At 38.0% G+C, this 22,011-nt stretch overlaps 1 protein-coding gene across 3 annotated transcripts in view; it reads right to left on the minus strand.

Moving 5' to 3' along the window:
* Positions 1–22,011, minus strand: part of LOC135125191 (autophagy-related protein 16-1) — a 408,090-nt gene that overhangs the window by 32,753 nt on the left and 353,326 nt on the right. For all 3 annotated transcript variants that reach the window (XM_064050587.1, XM_064050586.1, XM_064050585.1), the window contains one exon: positions 11,747–11,867. In XM_064050587.1, the coding sequence (XP_063906657.1) occupies positions 11,747–11,867 (121 nt within the window). The remainder of the gene's footprint in view (positions 1–11,746; positions 11,868–22,011) is intronic.

A 22,011-nucleotide genomic window follows, 5' to 3' on the forward strand; every position in this document is an offset into this window, starting at 1 on the left:
GACTTTGTCTATTTCTAATTACTTTGGTGTTTTTTTCTTTTGGCTTTTTCTGATCTTTCCGTTTTTGTCCAAAACTTTCTCTTGTCCACTTTATGCATTTCGTCTATATTTCTTCAACATTTCTTCTAGCCTTCTGTTTATATTGTTACACTGCTTTCTTTGTTACACTTCCCCTTTTCTTCTATTCTTCTGTCTTCTTGGATTCTACGTGATTCTATCTTCGTCTTCGCTTCTTCCATATCTTCGTTTATCTCGTTAGTGCTTTCATCTTTCGTGAGCTTTTCCTTGTATTTCTTACAATTTTGTCTAGCACTGATTTCATGGTATGTCTCTGCGACTTTCTTTGATTTTCTATGCTACTATTTGTCCCATACAACGATTTCCTAATTGGTTATTTTACGATTGCATTAATTCTTCATTTACTCCGTCATTTTCTATTTGTACTTTTTTTGCTTGAGCTAAAAACTTGTCTTCAAAACATTCTCTCCATGTTTCCAAAATATTTGCTGTTTCCATCACTATTTGACTTCGTCTACTTCTAATTACTTTTTTTTTTCTTTTGGCTTTTTCTGATCTTTCCGCTTTTGTCCAAAACTTTCTCATGTCCACTTTATGCATTTCGTCTATATTTCTTCTACATTTCTTCTAGCCTTCTGTTTGTCTTTTTACACTGCTTCCTTTATTACACTTCCCCTTTTCTTCTATTCTTGATTGTCTTCTTGGATTTTACGTGATTCTATCTTCGTCTTCGCTTCTTCCACATCTTCGTTTATCTCGTTAGTGCTTTCATCTTTCCTGAGCTTTTCCCTGTATTTCTTTCAATTTTGTCTAGCACTGATTTCATGGTATGTCTCTGCGATTTTCTTTGATTTTCTATGCTACTATTTGTCCCATACAACGATTTCCTAATTGGTTATTTTACGATTGCATTAGTTCTTCATTTACTTCGTCATTTTCTATTTGTACTTTTTGTGCTTGAGTCGAAAACTTGTCTTCAAAACATTCTCTCCATGTTTCCAAAATATTTGGTGTTTCCATCACTATTTGACTTCGTCTACTTATAATTACTTTTGTGTTTTTTCTTTTGGCTTTTTCTGATTTTTCCGTTTTTGGTCCAAAACTTTCTCCTGTCCACTTTATGCATTTCGTCTATATTTCTTCTACATTTCATCTAGACTTCTGTTTGTCTTTTTACACTGCTTCCTTTATTACACTTCCCCTTTTCTTCTATTCTTCTGTGTCTTCTTGGATTCTACTTAATTCTATCTTCGTCTTCGCTTCTTCCATATCTTCGTTTATCTCGTTAGTGCTTTCATCTTTCCTGAGCTTTTCCCCGTATTTCTTTCAATTTTGTCCAGCACTGATTTCATGATAAGTCTCTGCGATTTTCTTTGATTTTCTATGCTACTATTTGTCCCATACAAAGATTTCCTAATTGGTTATTTTACGATTGCACTAATTCTTCATTTACTTCGTCATTTTCTATTTTTAGTTCTTTTGCTTGAATTGAAAACTTGTCTTCAAAACATTCTCTCCATGTTTCCAAAATATTTGCTGTTTCCATCACTATTTGACTTTGTCTATTTCTAATTACTTTGGTGTTTTTTTCTTTTGGCTTTTTCTGATCTTTCCGTTTTTGTCCAAAACTTTCTCTTGTCCACTTTATGCATTTCGTCTATATTTCTTCAACATTTCTTCTAGCCTTCTGTTTATATTGTTACACTGCTTTCTTTGTTACACTTCCCCTTTTCTTCTATTCTTCTGTCTTCTTGGATTCTACGTGATTCTATCTTCGTCTTCGCTTCTTCCATATCTTCGTTTATCTCGTTAGTGCTTTCATCTTTCGTGAGCTTTTCCTTGTATTTCTTACAATTTTGTCTAGCACTGATTTCATGGTATGTCTCTGCGACTTTCTTTGATTTTCTATGCTACTATTTGTCCCATACAACGATTTCCTAATTGGTTATTTTACGATTGCATTAATTCTTCATTTACTCCGTCATTTTCTATTTGTACTTTTTTTGCTTGAGCTAAAAACTTGTCTTCAAAACATTCTCTCCATGTTTCCAAAATATTTGCTGTTTCCATCACTATTTGACTTCGTCTACTTCTAATTACTTTTTTTTTTCTTTTGGCTTTTTCTGATCTTTCCGCTTTTGTCCAAAACTTTCTCATGTCCACTTTATGCATTTCGTCTATATTTCTTCTACATTTCTTCTAGCCTTCTGTTTGTCTTTTTACACTGCTTCCTTTATTACACTTCCCCTTTTCTTCTATTCTTGATTGTCTTCTTGGATTTTACGTGATTCTATCTTCGTCTTCGCTTCTTCCATATCTTCGTTTATCTCGTTAGTGCTTTCATCTTTCCTGAGCTTTTCCTTGTATTTCTTTCAATTTTGTCTAGCACTGATTTCATGGTATGTCTCTGCGATTTTCTTTGATTTTCTATGCTACTATTTGTCCCATACAACGATTTCCTAATGGGTTATTTTACGATTGCATTAATTCTTCATTTACTTCGTCATTTTCTATTTGTACTTCTTTTGCTTGAGTTGAAAACTTGTTTTCAAAACATTCTCTCCATGTTTCCAAAATATTTGGTGTTTCCGTCACTATTTGACTTCGTCTACTTCTAATTACTTTTGTTTTTTTTTCTTTTGGTTTTTTCTGATCTTTCCGTTTTTGTCCAAAACGATTTCCTAATTGGTTATTTTACGATTGCATTAATTCTTCATTTACTTAGTCATTTTCTATTTGTACTTCTTGTGCTTGAGTTGGAAGCTTGTCTTCAAAACATTCTCTATACGTTTCCAAAATATTTGGCGTTTCCATCATCATTTGACTTCGTCTACTTCTAATTTCTTTTTTTTTCTTTTGGCTTTTCCTGATCTTTCCGTTTTTATCCAAAACTTTCTCTTGCCCACTTTATGCATTTCGTCTATATTTCTTCTACATTTCTTCTAGCCTTCTGTTTGTCTTTTTACACTCCTTACTTTATTACACTTCCCCTTTTCTTCTATTCTTCTGTGTCTTTTTGGATTCTACGCGATTCTATCTTCGTCTTCGCTTCTTCCATATCTTCGTTTATCTCGTTAGCGATTTCATCTTTGCTGAGCTTTTCCCTGTTTTCTTTCAATTTTTCATGAATTTCCGTGATACTATATGCCGATATACACTTTCTTTCTTTCTGATGTTTCTGCTTTTTCTGCTCGTATTGAGACCTTGTCTTCAAAATATTTTCTCCATGTTCCCAAAATTTTTGGTGTTTTCGCCATTAATTCATTTCTATTTTTAACTGATTTTATTTGTTTTGTTTCGGCCTCTGTCATTCTACCTATTCTTGACCACAATTTTTTCTTGTCCACTATATCTATCTCTCTTTCTTTTGTATTCTTCTGTGGCTTTTTGTATTCTACCTTGTATGAGTATTTTCCATGCTTCTTTTTTTTTTCTTATACGTTCTTTTTTTCCGATTTCACCAATAAATCCTTTTTAGTTAATTATTAGGTACATTTTGTTCTTCCGCAGCGTCCAATTTATCCTATCATACACTTCCAAAATATTGCTTCTAAGAACACACTCCGCCATTTCGCTGCACAACGTAGTACAAATTCTCATTTTCGTTGCCTTTACACTTCGAAACTCAAAATCAACCCCTTTTAAACTCGGTTTTCAAATTTCCACAAAAAAATACTCGCCGAGAGAACTAGACACATTTAAATGGAAGCAGACGTCTAAATTTTTGGCTTTCGCGGCGCCGTCACGTCCACCCCGTACAACATCGAATTACACCCCAATTTGCATCCTTTCCATCACATCCACCGTCAACACGTCGAATTTCAATCTCAATTCTCCATCGACAATACCGCGACCTTTATTAAAATTCCCACTCCGTATGCAGGCTAAAATACACAATACCGTGTTTACGTCAAGATTCACGAATCAATCGAGCAAAGTTGGAGGTGTCGGAATGCAAATTCTGCGTGATGATGGTGAATACCCACAAAAACGAGATATAGATTTATGTACAGTGGGTGCTTGAAAATTATTATACAGTGTTGTGCAGATGCGACGGGCATGCGACACGGAATGTATAAATAATATATAATACGAAACTTATTAATATGTATCGAAACGATAACGGCGTGAAAATTAAACCATAAATATTACAAACTGAGAACATTTACATGAGCGGAATTTTACAGACGGATGAGCAGCAAATACGAATTTCCATTAAATTATTTTCTATTGAGATAAAAACATAACACTTTGAAAGAGGAACAGTGTAATTCAAGCACACAAACAATTTTTTAAGACACTCCAAGAAAATTAATTTAACGTTTCAGACAGAAGAAAGTCGAAAATAAGATATAATTGCGCATTACATACAGTTGAAGACGTTTCTGTGAATATATTAACGTGATATTAATTTCGCTTGGAGAAAAAAAGTGTGGATGAAGCTGTAGCTCGAAGGTCTGGTCTGCTTGCAGTTCTTTCGGAAAAAACAGACTGCTTTGTTATTACACTTTATTTCTTGATAATGTTGAATGATTTTGAAAGAGGAAAGGTCAGAGTATGTTTGTATAGGGGTACTTTTGTAATAATAATAAATACGTTGTTTAAAATATTCGTCTAAAATTTACCGTTAAAGTACAAAATTATTTTACTAGAGAAAAAAAAATTCTGCTATATAAATGTTGTTTGATCCTTTCCCTTTCAACATGACCAAATACACTAATGAAAAAGGTGAAATGAAAAAGCAATCAGTTTTTAACATTTTCACTGATTCTTCCGGAAAAATGTTTTGAAACGAAAGAGTGTCCGGACAATACAGGATCCAGTACCCCGAAATAATAGCGTTGTAAATCGTGCATCAGTCCCAGCGCAACTTTTCTTTCAAAACACGCCTCGCAATGCACCGCCACCACCTTCACCGGCCATAAAATAAATTGAAAACTGCTCCACAGAATAGCTCGACCCATTAATTCCATTCCCATTCGAATTTAACATACAAAAGTATGCGGAATACAGATAAGTGTTGAAAAATGTCGCTTCATAATTTAATTTAAAATCAATTTAGGGAAGTTAGTGACGCGCCGGTGACAAGAAAATTCGTGAACGAACAGACATCGATTTCGCCCGGTCTGCGCTCGTCGGCCGTCGTTTCGACGTTTAATCTGCTCAGATGGAGGTGAATCGAGTGTCCCATAAATTGTTAACGGCTTTTTTACTATTTTTGCCTCTTCGCCGATATTAAAATCGGCGGCTGGCGTCTGTTTCGGCACCGTTAATGAGGCATAAAAATGCAATTACGCGGAACAATGGTGCAGGTATCCGCAGGAAATGCGAGGTGTTATGCCTGCAGGGCCGGCAGACATCCGGGATAAGGAAAGATCTGGTCTGTGTTCGATTAACCGGCTGAGAAAGTAGTCGGTCTTAATGGACCCGCCGAGGAAAAAGTTCGCGGGAGAAGATTTTATAATGAACAATTATTGCGTCAGATGTGGTTGCAAAAAGAACGACGTATTTTCGCTGCAATAAATAAGTTTTTTCGGGCAGTGTGTAAAGCAGCACTTCAGAAAGTCCTAACAGCGTGTAAAGTGGAATTTTACACTGCTTGGCCGCATTACGGCGCTGGAATCACAAAAACGAAGATTAATTTCTGGTAGTAATATTCATTCTTCAGCATTTTCTTCAGGGTTGACTTGTTTGTCTCTAACTTACATTCATTGCCAGACCTATACAAAGTGTCTCAACCCAGTGTTAAAACTCGTAACTTACAATGATTTTCTAATATATCCTAACACTCTGGTATCGAAAGAAAGCTTACTCAAAGACAAGCACACCTGCTATGACCTTTTTTGTCTTTGTGGTGACCTGGCCTTTAATCCCCTTTTTTATAACACGAGAATTAGATGAACAATTGGTCCCCAAACCACGCATTTCTTCTAGAGAGTTCGCGATCGCTGCTTCGAGGTGATTCTGGAGTGCGTCATCGAAACTTTCGGCGAACCGCTTCTAGACTTTTCTTTATTGAGTCACCGCCACTGCGCTCCCCTCCCGGGTCGCCACACCTCGCGCGATTTCCAGGTTCAAGGTCGCCACACCTCGCGCGATTTTCAGGTTCAAGGTCGCCACACCCAAGTCCAGGAGGAGCCCGTCCTAAAGGAAGTCGCCGCACAAGAGGAACGACCGTGCCTGACATTTAACTTTTTTTGTAAAAACCATTTTGTATTTATTAAGTTTAGCCGTAAGATTGTTATTTTAGCCGTGTAGCTGGTGACAGAGAATAAACCCTATTTATTGTTTGAGATATTCCTTGCCCTTTTATTTTATTCTCGTGTTTTCGTGGGCGCTCACCACCTGAAATCCGTGTCTCCGGTTTGAGAGCAACCCCGGCGGCGTGAAGCTTTTTAAATCAGCGACACTAATCGGTCCAAGGCTTGGCACCCAAGTACGCCGCCACCACACGTTATCGGCGTCCGTCCGTCACACCCAGAATTTCGTCGCATACTATATGGAGGAACTATATGGAAAGTTCGGATCGGAACCTAGAAAAACCGGGAAAGAATAACATCCAAGTGATAGTAGGAATCCCTCCAATTGATCTTTTGGTGTAAGAGTGCGAGAAGTGTAAGGGACTTATCCCATGATTCCGCGATTGGTACTATAGACAGCATAGGGAAAACAGCTACATGGGTGTTTTGAATGTAACGTCCTAACAGAATTGGAACAAAAAGACACCATTTTCGTCGCGTCTATGATAGATTTTTGACTTCGGAATTCAGAGATATCTTGCTTTAAAATTACCTTTGGTTCTGGTAGTTTTCCCAGTGTATTAATCAAACACATTGCTTTGATGCCTTACATTAGGAGGTAGTTTCAATAAGACATAAGAGAACTTTTTTTTCAAGTCCGAAGTCCAGGTTGCGAGACCTATGTCTATCGGAAAGTTTTTCAGAAGCCTAAATCCCCCAGGTTGTCAAAGCTTCTTAGATTTGGAGACCTCCGGGACTAAAATGCCTCAGCTTAGAACTAGTCCAAGAACACTAGACTTTTTGTAGGCCTAAATCTCTCAGGTGTCAAAATTTATCAGGTTTGTGCAGATTGTAAGGCCAGGTTTGGATTTTTTCAAGGCAAGAACTGTACAGGTTTCTAAAATATTGTTGGTCCTGAACTTGTTAGGTTTTTCTGAAGCCTAAATTTTTCAAGTTGTCGAAGTTTCTCATGCTTGGGAGACTTCCGGGACTAAAATTCCCGTAGAATTTCAAGTTGCAAGCTTTTACGAGCCTAGGAATGAATATTCAGGTTCGTAGACCTTTCGGAGGCTTAGATTTTTTAAGCTTCGTGGGTTTTTCAAGTCCAAAGCCCAGGTTTTCAAGTATCCGTGACTTGCACCTATTAAATAGGTTTGTATATCGAAAGTGTTCAATTTCGGTTGTCCCGTAGAATTAAGGTTGTTTTGAAAATTGTAGGAGTCTAAATTTTTCAAATTCTTAGTTTATACTTAGTTGCAGTTATGAAGCTTGGTAGGCATTTCAAAAGCCTAAATCTCCCAGGTTGTCAAAGCTTCTCCGATCTGTGAAACCTCCGGAACTAAAATTCCTAGTTTGATATGGGTTCAAGAACACTAGGTTCCGGGCTTTTTGACGGCCTAAATGTTTCACGGGTAAAAATGTCTCAGGTTTGTGTAGAATAAAGCCACCTTTGGCAATTTTCAAGGCAAGGATTCTTCAGGTTTCTAAAGTATGCTTGGTCAAAGTTTTTCAACTTCGTAAGTCTTTCTGAAGCCTAAATCTTTCAAGTTATTGAAGTTTCTCAGGGACTTTCGAAACTAACATTCCTCAACTTTGTAGAATTTCAACTTTCAAACTTGTGCGCGTCTAAGAACATTAAGGTCCATTGGTTTCTCGGGAGCCTACGAGCTTACGAAACATAAAACTAAATGTTTTATGTTTCGTAAGCTTTTCAAGTCCAAGGCACAGGTTGCTGTTTCCGTGACTTGTCTGTCGGATTCGCAGATTTAAGGTGTTCAAATTCTTGGGTCATTCTTAGTTCCAACTCTCAAACTTCGTAGGTCTTACACAAGCCTAAGTCTACCAGGTTGTCAAAGCTTCTCAGGTTTGGAGAGTTTTGGGAGGCCTAAATGTTCAGGTGTCAAGATTTCTCAGGTTTGTGCAGATTGTAAGGCCAGGTTTTAAATTTTTCAAGGCAAGATTTTTTCAGGTTTCTAAACAACTATCCTTGGTCCAAGTTCTCAAACTTGTTAGATTTTTCTGAAGCCTAAATCTTTCAAGTTATAGTAGTTTCTCAGGTTTGGGAGACATCCGGGACTAAAGTTCCCCTGCTTCGTAGAATTTCCAGTTGCAAGCTTTTACGAGTCTAGGAATTAAAAAAGTTCAGGTTTATAGACCTTTCGGAAGCTTAGATTTTTTAAGCTTCGTAGGTTTTTCAAGTCCAAAGCCCAGATTATTAAATTTCCGTGACTTACGCCTATTAGATTCGTACATTTACAGTTTCTTTGAGAATTGTAGGAGTCTAGATTTTTCTAGTTCTTTGGTCATTCTTGGTTCCAAATTTCAAGCTTCGTAGGTATTTCAAAAGCCTAAATCTCCCAGGTTGCCAAAGCTTCTCCGATTTGTGAAATCTCCGAAACTAAAATCCTTAGGTTGATATGGGTACGAGAACACTAAGTTCTAGGCGTTTTGGAGACCTAAATGTTTGACGGGTAAAAATGTCTCAGGTTTGTTTAAGGCCACGTTTGGCAATTTTCAAGGCAAGGATTCTTCAGGTTTCTAAAGTATGCTTGGTCAAAGTTTTTCAACTTCGTGAGTCTTTCTGAAGCCTAAATCTTTCAAGTTATCGAAGTTTCTCAGGATTGAGGGACTTTTGAAACTAAAATTACTCAACTTTGTAGAATTTCAACTTTCAAGCTTGTGCGCGTCTAAGAACATTAAAGTCCATAGGTTTTTCGGGAGCCTACGAGCTTACGAAACATAAAACTAAATGTTTTACGTTTCGTAAGCTTTTCAATTCCAAGGCCCAGGTTGCTAAGTTTCCGTGACTTATGTCTATCGGATTCGTAAATTTAAGGTGTTCAAATTCTTGGGTCATTCTTAGTTCCAACTCTCAAGCTGCGTAGGTCTTACAGAAGCCTAAGTCTACCAGGTTGTCAAAGCGTCTCAGATTTGGAGATGTCCGGGACTAAAATCCCTCAGCTTGGAACTGGTCCAAGAACACTTAAGTTTCTAGAGTTTTGGGAGTCCTAAATGTTCAGGTGTCAAGATTTCTCAGGTTTGTGCGGATTGTAAGGCCAGGTTTTACATTTTTCAAGGCAAGGTTTTATCAGGTTTCTAAACAACCGTCCTTGGTCCAAGTTCCCAAACTTGTTAGATTTTTCTGAAGCCTAAATCTTTCAAGTTATAGTAGTTTCTCAGGCTTGGGAGACATCCGGGACTAAAGTTCCACAGCTTCGTAGAATTTCAAGTTGCAAGCTTTTACGAGTCTAGGAATTAAAAAAAATCAGGTTTATAGACCTTTCGGAAGCTTAGATTTTTTAAGCTTCGTAGGTTTTTCAAGTCCAAAGCCCAGGTTATTAAGTTTCCGTGACTTACGCCTATTAGATTTGTACATTTAGAGTTTCTTGGAGAATTGTAGTAGTTTAGATTTTTCTAGTTCTTTGGTCATTCTTGGTTCCAAATTTCAAGCTTCGTAGGTTTTTCAAAAGCCTAAATCTCCCAGGTTGTCAAAGCTTCTCCGATTTGTGAAATCTCCGAAACTAAAATCCCTAGGTTGATATGGGTACGAGAACACTAGGTTCTGGGCGTTTTGAAGACCTAAATGTTTGACGGGCAAAAATGTCTCAGGTTTGTGTAGATTAAAGCCACTTTTGGCAATTTTCAAGGCAATGTTTCTTCGGGTTTCTAAAGTATGCTTGGTCAAAGTTTTTCAATTTCGTAAGTCTTTCTGAAGCCTAAACCTTTCAAGTTATCGAAGTTTCTCAGGCTTGAGGGACTTCCGAAACTAAAATTCCTCAACTTTGTAGAATTTCAACTTTCAAGCTTGTGCGCGTCTAAGAACATTAAATTCCATAGGTTTTTCGGGAGCCTACGAGCTTACGAAACATAAAACTAAATGTTTTATGTTTCGTAAGCTTTTCAAGTCCAAGGCCCAGGTTGCTAAGTTTCCGTGACTTATGTCTGTCGGATTCGTAAATTTAAAATGTTCAAATTCTTGGGTCATTCTTAGTTCAAACTATCAAGCTTCGTAGGTCTTACAGAAGCCTAAGTCTACCAGGTTGTCAAAGCTTCTCTGATTTCGATAACTCCGGGACAAAAATCCCTCAGCTTGGAACTGGTCCAAGAACACTTAATTTTCTAGAGTTTTGGGAGCCCTAAATGTTCAGGTGTCAAGATTTCTCAGGTTTGTGCAAATTGTAAGGCCAGGTTTTAAATTTTTCAAGGCAAGGTTTTTTCAGGTTTCTAAACAACTGTCCTTGGTCCAAGTTCCCAAACTTGTTAGATTTTTCTGAAGCCTAAATCTTTCAAGTTATATAGAATATCAAGTTGCAAGCATTTACGAGACTAGGAATTAAAAAAATTCAGGTTTATAGACCTTTCGGAAGCTTGGATTTTTTAAGCTTCGTAGGTTTTTCAAGTCTAAAGCCCAGATTATTAAGTTTCCGTGACTTACGCCTATTAGCTTCGTACATTTACAGTTTCTTTGAGAATTGTAGAAGTCTAGATTTTTCCAGTTCTTTGGTCATTCTTGGTTCCAAATTTCAAGCTTCGTAGATATTTCAAAAGCTTAAATCTCCCGGGTTTCAAAACTTCTCCGATTTGTGAAATCTCCGAAACTAAAATCCCTAGTTGATATGGCTCCGAGAACACAAGGTTCTGAGCGTTTTGGAGACTTAAATGTTTGACGCGTCAAAATTTCTCAGGTTTGTGTAGAATGAAACTAGGTTTGGCAATTTTCAGAGCAAGGATTCTTCAAGTTTCCAAAGTATCAAAGTTCTTCAACTTCGTGGGCCTTTTTGACCCAACCTGATCTGGCATGATTAGATCTGACCTTACCATACCTGATCTGGCCTGACCATTAACCTCGTATAGAATCCTAGATAGCAAGATCAAATCGAAATTCCTGGGAGTTAAATGATCTCTGGCCTGACTGGCTTGACCTGACCTGACCTGGCTTGACCTGATAAACTCCGATTGCTCTTGACTACACCAGCCTGACCTGGCTAGACTTGACAATTTTTTCCATAAAAATTCAAATATGTTGAAAATCGCTGGTATCCAAAGTTGCTTTTTTGAAAATAATTGTAAATTATGAATCGAGTTCTGCTTGACTGCGTCAAAGAATGTTTCCACGAGTCAAATGAATACGTAATTTTTGTCCACCAGGGACACCTCACATATTTAACATTTTTGAATTCACTTTTGTTTTATGGAACGTCCATTATGAATCACCCGCGTTTCAACCCACGCTCACCCATACCCAACCCATAAAAAACGCGTTACTTCCATTCCGCACCGATAATATATTTCCACGTAAAAACGGCAAAACCTCCGGTTTCCCACACTAACAACAAAACTCCCGTCTCCCCGCCGTCGGCCGCCTTCGCAAAAATCCCTTTTTACGAATCCCCGAGCCAACAAAAAATAATTAGTCTGCCGTTAGTGATAACTGTGTTCGATAACACACGCGACCATTTCGACTTAAACACGAACGGGTTTATACTCACAGGCTCTGCTTCTGAGATCCCATATCTTAAGGGTACGATCGTGACTCCCGGTGACGACTTTGGACGCTTCGCCAAGAAACTTGGCCGCCATCACCTTGCCAGAGTGCCCGGTGAGCGTGTGCTGCAACAAAAATGTAAAAATTAACGAAAACGTAAGTTCGGTGACGTCAGCGCTATTTAAATGCTACCGGACGTCAATTCTTTCGTTCGCCGTGTTTATTTGTCTTCTCTGTGTAAACGTGTCGATAACACCTCCGCTCCAATATTTGCAGTGATCTGAAAAACGCAACCTCAAAGACGTGACCTCTCCGAAATCTCATCGAAAAGTTAGATGGGACGTGTACCCAACTGTAGTTAATTGAGTTTTGGCACGTTTATAAATATTTAACCGTTCTATTTATCTCTACTCATGCAAATGCGACCTCCTACATCATCCTTTGACAAGTCCCAACATCATTAATTTCCTGTTGATGATTCGGCTTTGATTAACACCTGTACGCAGCAAAGGTGAAAAAACGTTAATAATCGGGTGGAGCCTCCGCTACCCGACTCCGCCAACAATATCTATTATATTTCGAACGGTCTCTTCCATAGAGTGTGTAATTTCCTGCGAGTCGATTGTACTACACTACGTAAGGCACATTACAAAGGAAAAAATCAATCGGGGACAATGGCTTTTGATGGACTCCAAATTCAGGAAGGTATGAATTACTGTGCCATTTGGAGGTGAGAGGTTAGCTGTAGACCACACTAAGCGATAGCTTTAACACAGAAAGCGAGCAAAAATGACAGTGCGGATGAACAATGCACAACGAGAAAGGTCACACCGATCAATAACGACAGTAAAATAAATTAACATATTGACAATAATTACAGTTCAATTGTACCAGCAACGGTAATTACGGCTGGAAGAGCCGTGCGGTGGTGTAGAATTGTTTATTACTTACTCGTAAAACGCCATTTAGATAACTGTACTGCGGCTTAGCTCCAGACAATTAAAATTTTAAATTATTGAAGCTTTCGCCCATTTTTCAGGACCGAAAAAAACAATTCTGAATCGATTTTAACGTAGTCGCTTTTAATATACGTAATTTTAATCAACTGTCGCATATTAGTCGCTATGTTCCACCAGTCATTAACGAAACTCGCAGATAAGAATGACAGGACGAAACCTGATGGAAGAGGTGAAATTCCCGCAGCGAAATGTAACGCTGGAAAGTTTGCTGTCCGTTCGAACGGATTACCATAAAGTTTAAATAGCATTTCATTACAATTAACACAACTAGTTACCAAGCTGTTCCGATCTGTAGTTAATGAAACTACATTGCCACTAATTAGCCGGGGTCGGTGAATCGCGCAAATTCTGACAATAACACTTCAATTACATCGGTTTCGATTTGACGGTTTATAATTTTACACCCCAATAAAAAAGACAGTAAAGTTTAACTACTGCAACGCACAAACTTAAACAAAACAAATTAAACCGGAATCACTGAACACAACAAAGTTATGCAAAATTTTCAATTAGTCGTTCCGAAACTAATCAAATCAACCAGAGTGGAGTTAATTTGTTTCATGTTCGATAATTTTTGCAACGCCAGGTGTTCAAATTGAATTAGGTTTTGTCGGTAAAAGCTGCGTTTAATAACAAGTTAAGTGTGTCGAATATATCGTCTCAGAACCGTCTTCTTCGTTCACTACGAACTTCTAAAATTCTAAAATCAGTATGTTCGACTAAAAGCATGTTTAATAATTCCACCCTCTCCTAGCAGCGTCGCATGATTTACGTGGTAAAAGGCCATTTTTAAAACGAAATAACTTTGGAGGTATTTAATATCAAAACTTTTTAAATTCCGCCCTCTAAGATTATTAGGGTAAAGAAAACAGAATGTCATAAAGCGGGCAATAAAACAAAGGAATCTTTTAAGAGTGACATTGTGGAGAATGAAACTCGGGGAAATAATAACCCGCTTTACGAAGAATTTCACCAACTAATTAAAGTGCTGCTAAATTTCAAAACATTACACACTGAACACAAACCAAAGCTATTTGTTACAGTGCAGATAAACATATTGGAGGAAGTTTCTCCAAGTTTGCAACTTCTTAACTCTTACACTAGTCGATACAGGGTTTACCACCTTTTCGGTTAATTATTGCTGTTGTACTTTAATCAAAGAAGTCGGAACGCCCACAGCCATATACGTGAACCCTTTTGATTTATGTTGCGGGAGTGCGCGGTAATCGCAATATGAACTATTGTAATTCTTCACGGGCCAACACCTGCTGATTCGGTCTTTCTAATTTTCAGATACAAGATTTTTTACAAATTTTCTAACACAAATAAGTCATCAAAAAATTATTTGTCATTTCATACTATAATTGTGCTACGTCTTCTCATCCGAACACTCTTCTTCATTTAACTTGGTATAGTAGTGCAACGTAAATATTTTAGTGTTATTATGTGTGTACAATGGTTTTCTGAACATATGGATTTTGCATGTAAAACCAGAAGTTTGAACAAGTTGAATGAAAAAGTTTTAGAGAATAAAACACTGTAATCTAAATCATTCTTGGGATGTCGAAAGAGATGTATCAAGAGACAACGAAAGAGTTATCAAAACAGACACATCGAAAGGGTGATATCGAAAGAGAGATGTCGAATGCGGCAAAGAAAGGCATGTCGAAAAGACATATCGAAAGAGATATATTTAAAGAGGCAATGGAACAGATATCGAAAAGCACATTGAAACAAGGATGTATGAAGAAATAACGAAAGCGATCGAAAGAAACACATCGAAAGAGAGATTTTGCTCTCCTGCTTCCATGTGTCATTTTGGGATTGTATCAATTTTTTGTTAGTAGAGTCCTTGAAAGAGATAACGAAAGAAATATCGAAAGAGTGAAAAGGAGTATCGAAAGAGAGAAGAGGACCACTGAAAGAAAGAAGAGGGGCATGGAAAGGGAGACGGGAGCTATCGAAAAAGAAATGGAGACAAAGAAGCCGGCCTTCGAAAGAAAGGCCAGAGAGAAAAAGGGCATTGAAAGAGAGAAAAGAGCCATCGAAAGGGAGAAGACAGCCATCGAAATAGAAAAGAAGGTTATGAAAAAAAAAAGGCTTAAAAAACTATCTAAAGAGAGAAGAAATCCATCGAAAAGAGAAGACAGCCATTGAAAAAGAGCAAAGAGCCATTGAAAGAAAGAAGAGAGCCATTGAAAGAGAGAAAACAACCCTCCAAAAAGAAAAGAAGGCTTTTAAGGAAGAGCCAAGGACATCAAACAGGAGGAAAAGGTCACTGAAAGAGAAGAGAGCCATTTAAAGAAAAAAAAGGCCATCGAAAGACAGAAAAGGGCCATGGAGAGAAAGAATAAGGCCTTCGAAAGAAAGACCAAGATCACTGAAAAGGACAGAACAAGGCCATAGAAAAAAAAAGAGGGCTTTCGAAAGACATAAGGGGCTCACCGAAAGAGAGAAAACGGCCATAGAAACAGAGAAAAAGGCCATAGAAACAAGGAAAAGGCCTTCGAAAGAGAGAGCAGGGTCTTCGAAAAGGAGAAAAGGACCCTCAAAGATACAAGAGGGCTATCGGAAAAGAGAAGAAGGCCATCGAAAGAAAAATGAAGGTCATCTAAAAAGAGAAGAAGGCCCTTGGAAGAAAGAAAGCCTTTAAAAGAGACCAAGCTCTTTGAAAAAAAGAAAAGGGCTATCTAAAGAAAGAAGGCCATCGAAAGAGAAATCAGGACCATCGAAAGAGAAACCAAGGCCATTGAAAAGTAGAAAAGGGCCCTCGAAAAAGAGAACAGAGTCATCTAGATGGAAAAAGGGCTATAAAAAAGGAGAAGAGGGCCATAGAAAGAAACAAGAGGATCGTTTAAATTGATAAATGATCCTCTTGTAAAGAAGGTCATTGAAAGAGAGAAGAGGGCCTTTAGAAAAGAGAAAAGAGCCCTAAAAAAGCTTTTAAAAAAGACCAGGGCCATGGAAAAGGAGAAAGGAGCTATCTAAAGAAGAAAGCCATCCAAAAAAAGAGGGCCATTGAAAGAAAAAAGAGGGCCGTGGAAAGAGAGAAAAGGGCCATGGAAAGGAAGGAGGCTTTGAAAGAAAAACCAGGGCTGTCGAAAAAATAGAAAGGGTCATCGAAAGATACAAGAGGGTCATCTAAAAATAAAAGGGGGCCATCGAAGGGGAAAAAACGGACATAAAACGAGAGAGGGGGCCATCGAAAGAAAAATGAAGACCCTCGACAAAGAGAAGAGGGCCATTGAAAGAGAGAAAAGGGCATGGAAAGAAATAAGTGGGCTATCGGAAAAAAGAGGGGCGTCAGAAAAAGACCAGGGCCATTGAGAAGGAGACAAAAGCCATCTAAAGAGAGAAGAAAGCCATCGAAAAGAGAAGAGGGCCATCGACGGGGACAAAAGGGCCGTAAAAAGAAAGAATAGGGCCATGGAAAGATGAAGACCGTCAATATAGAAAAGAGGGTCATCGAAAAACAGAAGGGGAGCATTGGAAGAGAGAAAAGAACCATTAAAAGAGAGAAGAGAGCCATTGAAAAAGAGAAGAGGGCCCTCTAAAGACAAAAGAAGGCCGTTAAAAAAAGACCAAGAACATCAAAAAGGAGAAAAGAGCCACTTAAAGAGAGAAGATCATGGAAGAAGAGAAGAGGGCTATCAAAAGAGAAAAGAAGGCCATTGGAAGACAGAAGAGGGCCATGGAGAGAAAGAAGGCTTCCGAAAGAGAGACCAAAATCACCCGAAAAAGAGAGCTGACGATCATTTAGAGTGAGAAGACCATCAAAAAAACAGAAGACGGTTCTCGAAAGAGAGAAGGGGGTCACCGAAAGAGAGAAGAGGGCCCTCGACAAAAGAAGACCTTCAAAAAAGCTAGGGCCATCAAACCGGAGAAAAGGGCTACCTAAAGGGAGAAGAAAGCATCGCAAAATTGAAGGGTGCCATCGAAAAAGAGAAAAGAGCCATCAAAAGATACAAGAGAGCCACCGAAAGAGAAATCAGAGCCAGCGAAAGACAGAAGAGGGCCATGGAGAGAAAGACGAAAAGGGCCATCCAAAGAGAGAAGAGGACCATCCAAAAAGAGAAGAGGGCCCTGGAAGAAGAAAACACGGTCATTTACAGGGAAAAAAGGCTATAAAAAGAAAGAAGAGGGTCATAGAAAGAAAGAAAAAGGCCATTGAAAAAGAGGAAAGAGCTATCTAAAGAAAGAAAGAAGCCACCCAAAAAGTGAAGACGGCCATCGAAAGAGCCGAGGGCCTTTGAAAGGGAGAAAAGGGCCATGGAAAGAAAAAAGAAAGCCTTCGAAAGAGAGACCAGGGCTGTCGAAAAGAAGAAAAAATTGGTCTAAAGAGTTTAGACAGTACTTCCCGCGCTGTCGGAAACTTGACGACTGCATGCCTATTGTGTTTTTTTCTCATTACATTTTTGTAGTGGGAATTTAAAAAAAAATTGCGATGACGTCATCAACATTTTTGCAAGGACACGTATATCAGTTGGGATAGATGTAGTGTAATACTAAGAATAAAATTATTATATTCTCAAATTTTCGAGAAAATGAATTGGGTCGTTTTGAATATTGATTTGTAATAATCAATAAAATAACGAAACAATTTACTCACGTATACGTATCAGAGGCAACTGAAAATCGTGTATGTATAAACATTCTTAATTTAAGATGACAGGCGTAACAGCATACGTGAGAGTCAAACAGAGAAACTGTAAACAAAACGACCATCGGTTTTATTGCTTCGACTTCCGCTTATTATATAAAACATTGGGTTTTATTTTAATTCTTGACGGTGAAATTCACAATTGGCTGATTATAAACATGTCTATTTCACATTCGCGGAACCAAGTGAGCGCATAAAACAAATGCAGGTCTGTAATGTTAAAGTCGATGTAAATAAGCGTGCTACCCTTATGTTTCAACCGAGTTTTTCCTTTAACAAATTTTGTGTCTACCAAATTGGGTTGGTTGGGGTGTAATACTAATAATAAGTGTTGCCTTTAATTTAATCAATAAAATAAATTGACTTCATTAATTTTTTTGAACCACCTCTTAAGAAAATCTAAAAAATATGAATGGAATGATAAATCACAAGTACAAACTCATCATATTTTTTGCATTTTAGATAGGATTTATTCAGCAAAATTTAAGGGTGACGTCATCAATTTTTTTAGGAGGGATGAGCAAATACATTTTGAACAAAAGTTTACCATGCTTATAATAACTTTAAAATATTCCCAAGATTTCAAAGCGTTCGGTTTTGTAATTCCTGATTAAATCGATAAAATAAATTCACGCCTTCATTAATTTTTTTTAGTCACGCTGCATATGCAAATCCAAAAATATGAATGGAATGATAAATCACAAGTACAGACTCATCATATTTTGTACATTTTAGATACGATTTATTCGGCAAACTTTTGAGCTGACGTCATCAGTTTTTTGTAGAAGATAACCAAATATATTTTGACTAAAAATTTATTATGCTCTTTATAACCTTAAAACATCTGCAAGATTTCAAAGCATTCGGTTTTGTAGTTCCTGATTAAATCAATAAAATATATTTACGCATTCATTAATTTTTTTGAGTCACTCTGTATATGCAAATCCAAAAAATATGAATGGAGTGATAAATGACAAGTACAGGCTCATCATATTTTGTACATTTTAGATATGATTAATTCGCCAAACTTTCGAGCTGACGTCATCAAGTTTTTGGAGGGGATAAGCAAATATATTTTGACTAAACATTTATTATGCTCTTTATGACCTTAAAACATCTGCAAGATTTCAGAGCATTCGGTTTTGTAGTTCCTGATTAAATCAATAAAATATATTTACGCATTCATTAATTTTTTTGAGTCACCCTGTATATGCAAATCCAAAAAATATGAATGGAGTGATAGATCACAAGTACAGGCTCATCATATTTTGTACATTTTAGATATGATTTATTCCACAAACTTTTGAGCTGACGTCATCAAGTTTTTGGAGGGGATAAGCAAATATTTTTTGACTAAAGATTTATGATGCTCTTTATAGCCTTAAAACATCTGCAACATTTCAAAGCATTCTGGTTAGCAGATTAAAAATTAAATTTCAAAATGTTGTTTTATAATTTTGATTTTTTTTCCAAAAATCTGGACGTTTCGGGTGAAAAGTCGATTCAGAGTTGTAAACTACATGTGTAGGACTATGTTATTTTATACAATTGAAAACCCATTTACTATGTACAATTTTGAAGTGACGTCATCGCATTAGTGGTGGGGATGATTAGACAAATTTTGGTTAGCGTTTTACCATCTACATGATATTCTTAATATAAGTACAAAATTTCACAACAATCGGTCGAGTACTTTCGGAGATTATCTGTCTAATAAAAATCCGGGACAACAGACGGACAGACGGACGGACAGACGGACGGACAGACAGACGGAAATGGGAGACCTATTTCTTCGTCTTCTAGGGGTCATGAAAGATCGAGAAAACGTAAAAGTAGAGAGTCGGCCGACGGACTCGATTACAATACTTCCTTTGCTTACGCTCGGGAAGTAAAAGGCCATCTAGAAAGAGAAGAGGGTCATCGAAAAAGACGTCAGGATCACCAAAAAAGAGAACAGGGTCATTGAAAGGGAACAAAACGTCATAAAACAAGAGAAGGCCATAGAAGGAAAGAAGAGATCATTTAAAAAGAGAAGAAGACCATCGAAAAAAAGAAGAGGGTTCTCGGAGTCACCGAAAGAGAGAAAGGGACCATCGAAAGACATAAAAGAGCCATCGAGAAAGAGAAGATGATCATCGAAAAAAAGAAGGCCATCGAAAGACAGAAAAGGGCCATGGAAAGAAAGAAGAACGCCTTCGAAAGAGACCAAGACCATCGAAAAAGTGAACAGAGTCATCGAAAAGAAAAAAGACCCATAAAAAAGAGGGCCATGGAAAGAAAGAAGGGGATCATTTTGAAGAGAGAAGAGGACCATCGAAAGAAAGAAGAGGGCTCTCGAAAGAGAGAAGAGGGCCATCGAAAGAGAGAAGAAGGCCATTGAAAAAGAGAAGAGAGCCTTTGAAAAAAGAAGGCCATCGAGAAGGAGGAAGGGGTCATCGAAAGGGAAAAAAGGGCCACAAAAAGAGAAAAGAAAGTCAAAAAAGGAAAGAAGCGGATCATTTAAAGGGATACGAGGACCATCGAAAGAGAGAAAAGAACCATTGAAAGAGAGAAGAGGGCCATCGAAAAAGAGAAGAGGGCACTCTAAAGACAAAAGAAGGCCTTTAAAAAAGACCAATAACATCAAAAAGGAAAAATGGGCGATCATTGAAAAAGAGAAGAGGGCTATCAAAAGAGAGAAGAAGGCCCTCGACAAAAGAAGGCTTTCGAAAAAGACTAGGGCCATCAAAAAGGAGAAAAAGTCTATCCAAAGGGAGAAGGAAGCATCCCAAAATTGAAGAGGGCCCTGGAAAAAGAGAAAAGAGCCATCGAAAGATACATGAGGGCCATCGAAAAAGAGAAGAAGGCCCCTGAAAGAAAGAAGGCCTTTAAAAAAGATGGCCTAAGGCCACTAAACACAGAAAAGGGTCATCTACACGGAAAAAGAACTATAAAAAGAAAGAAGAGGGCCATAGAAGAAAGAAAAGAATCATTTAAAGAAAAGAGAACATCGAATGAAAGAAGATGGCTCGTGAAAGAGAGAAGAAGGCCATTGAAAAAGAAAAGAGGGCCCTCGAAAAAAGAAGGCCATCGAAAAGGAGGAAAGAGCTATCTCAAGAAAGCAGGAAGATACCCAAAAAGTGAAGACGGCCATCGAAAGAGAAGAGGACCATTGAAAGAGAGAAGAGGGCCATTGAAAGAAAGAAAAAAGAAGGCCTTCGAAAGAGAGACCAGGGCTGTTAAAAAGAAGAAAAGGGCCGTCTAAAGAGAGAAGAGGGTCATCGAAAAAGAGGTCAGGATCATCAAAAAAGAGAACAGGGTCATTGAAAGGGAACAAAAGGACATAAAAATGAGAAGACCATAGAAGGAAAGAAGAAATCATTTTAAGAGAAAAGAAGACCATCTAAAGAAAGAAGAGAGTTTTCGGAATCACCGAAAGAGAGGAAAGGGCCCTCAAAAGAGAGAAAGGGACCATCGAAAGACAGAAAAGAGCCATGGAAAGAAAGAAGAACGTCTTCGAAAGAGACCAAGACCATCGAAAAAGTGAACAAGGTCATCGAAAGGGAAAAAAGAGCCAAAAAAAAGAAGGTTGTAGAAAGAAAGAAGCGGATCATCGAAAGAGAAAAGAAGGCCATTAAAAAAGAGAAGAAGGCCTTTGAAAAAAGAAGGCCATCGAGAAGGAGGAAAGGGTCGTCGAAAGGGAAAAAAGGGTCACAAAAAGAGAACAGAAAGTCAAAGAAGGAAAGAAGAGGATCATTTAAAGGGATAAGAAGACTATCGAAAGAAAGAAGAGGGCTCTCGAAAGAGAGAAGAGGGCCATCGAAAGAAAAGGGAGAGTCATTGAAGGAGAATAAAGGAGCATCAAAAGAAAAAAAAATGAAAAAAAGGAGGGCTATCGAAATAGAGAAGACGGCACTCGAAAGGGAAAAGAAGGCCATTGAAAAAGAGAAGAGGGTCTTTGAAAAACGAAGGCCATCGAGAAGGAGAAAAGGGTCATCGAAAGGGAAAAAAGGGCCACAAAAAGAGAAAAGAAAGTCAAAGAAGGAAAGAAGAGGATCATTTAAAGGGATAAGAGGACCATCGAAAGAAAGAAGAGGGCTCTCGAAAGAGAGAAAAGGGTCATAGTAAGAGAGGAAAGGGCCATCGAAAGAAAAGGGAGAGTCATTGAAAGAGAATAGAGGGGCATCAAAAGAGAAAAGAAAAATGAAAAGACGAGGGCCATTCGCAAGAAAGACGACGGCACTCGAAAGGGAGAAGAGGGCCATCGAAATAAAGGAGAAGACCGTCGAAAGACAGAAGAGGGCGTGCGAAAGATGGAAGAGGACCATTGAAAGAGAGAAAAGAGCCTTGGAAAATAAGAAGGTCATCCAAGGAGAGAGAAGATAACCATCGAAAGACGGAATACATTGCTGATTTTATAGCTTCGACGTTGTTTAAAGCAGGGTTTTGCAAAAAAATCATTCGGTGGCCAAAGAATTGAATTTATTTATACATGTTTTATACCACTAAAAATCTTAGACAACGCAATAAAAATCTGTAGACTGCAGTTCCGATACTTTTGTTGTCTGACAGAATTTGCGGATTTTCTTCGGCGTCCAGAACAGAGAAAAA

The sequence above is a fragment of the Zophobas morio genome, unplaced genomic scaffold, assembly GCF_036711695.1.
Source record: "Zophobas morio isolate AGI-343-1 ecotype UQ-CSIRO unplaced genomic scaffold, CSIRO_AGI_Zmor_V1 ptg000008l, whole genome shotgun sequence".
Taxonomy (NCBI): Eukaryota; Metazoa; Arthropoda; class Insecta; order Coleoptera; family Tenebrionidae; genus Zophobas; species Zophobas morio.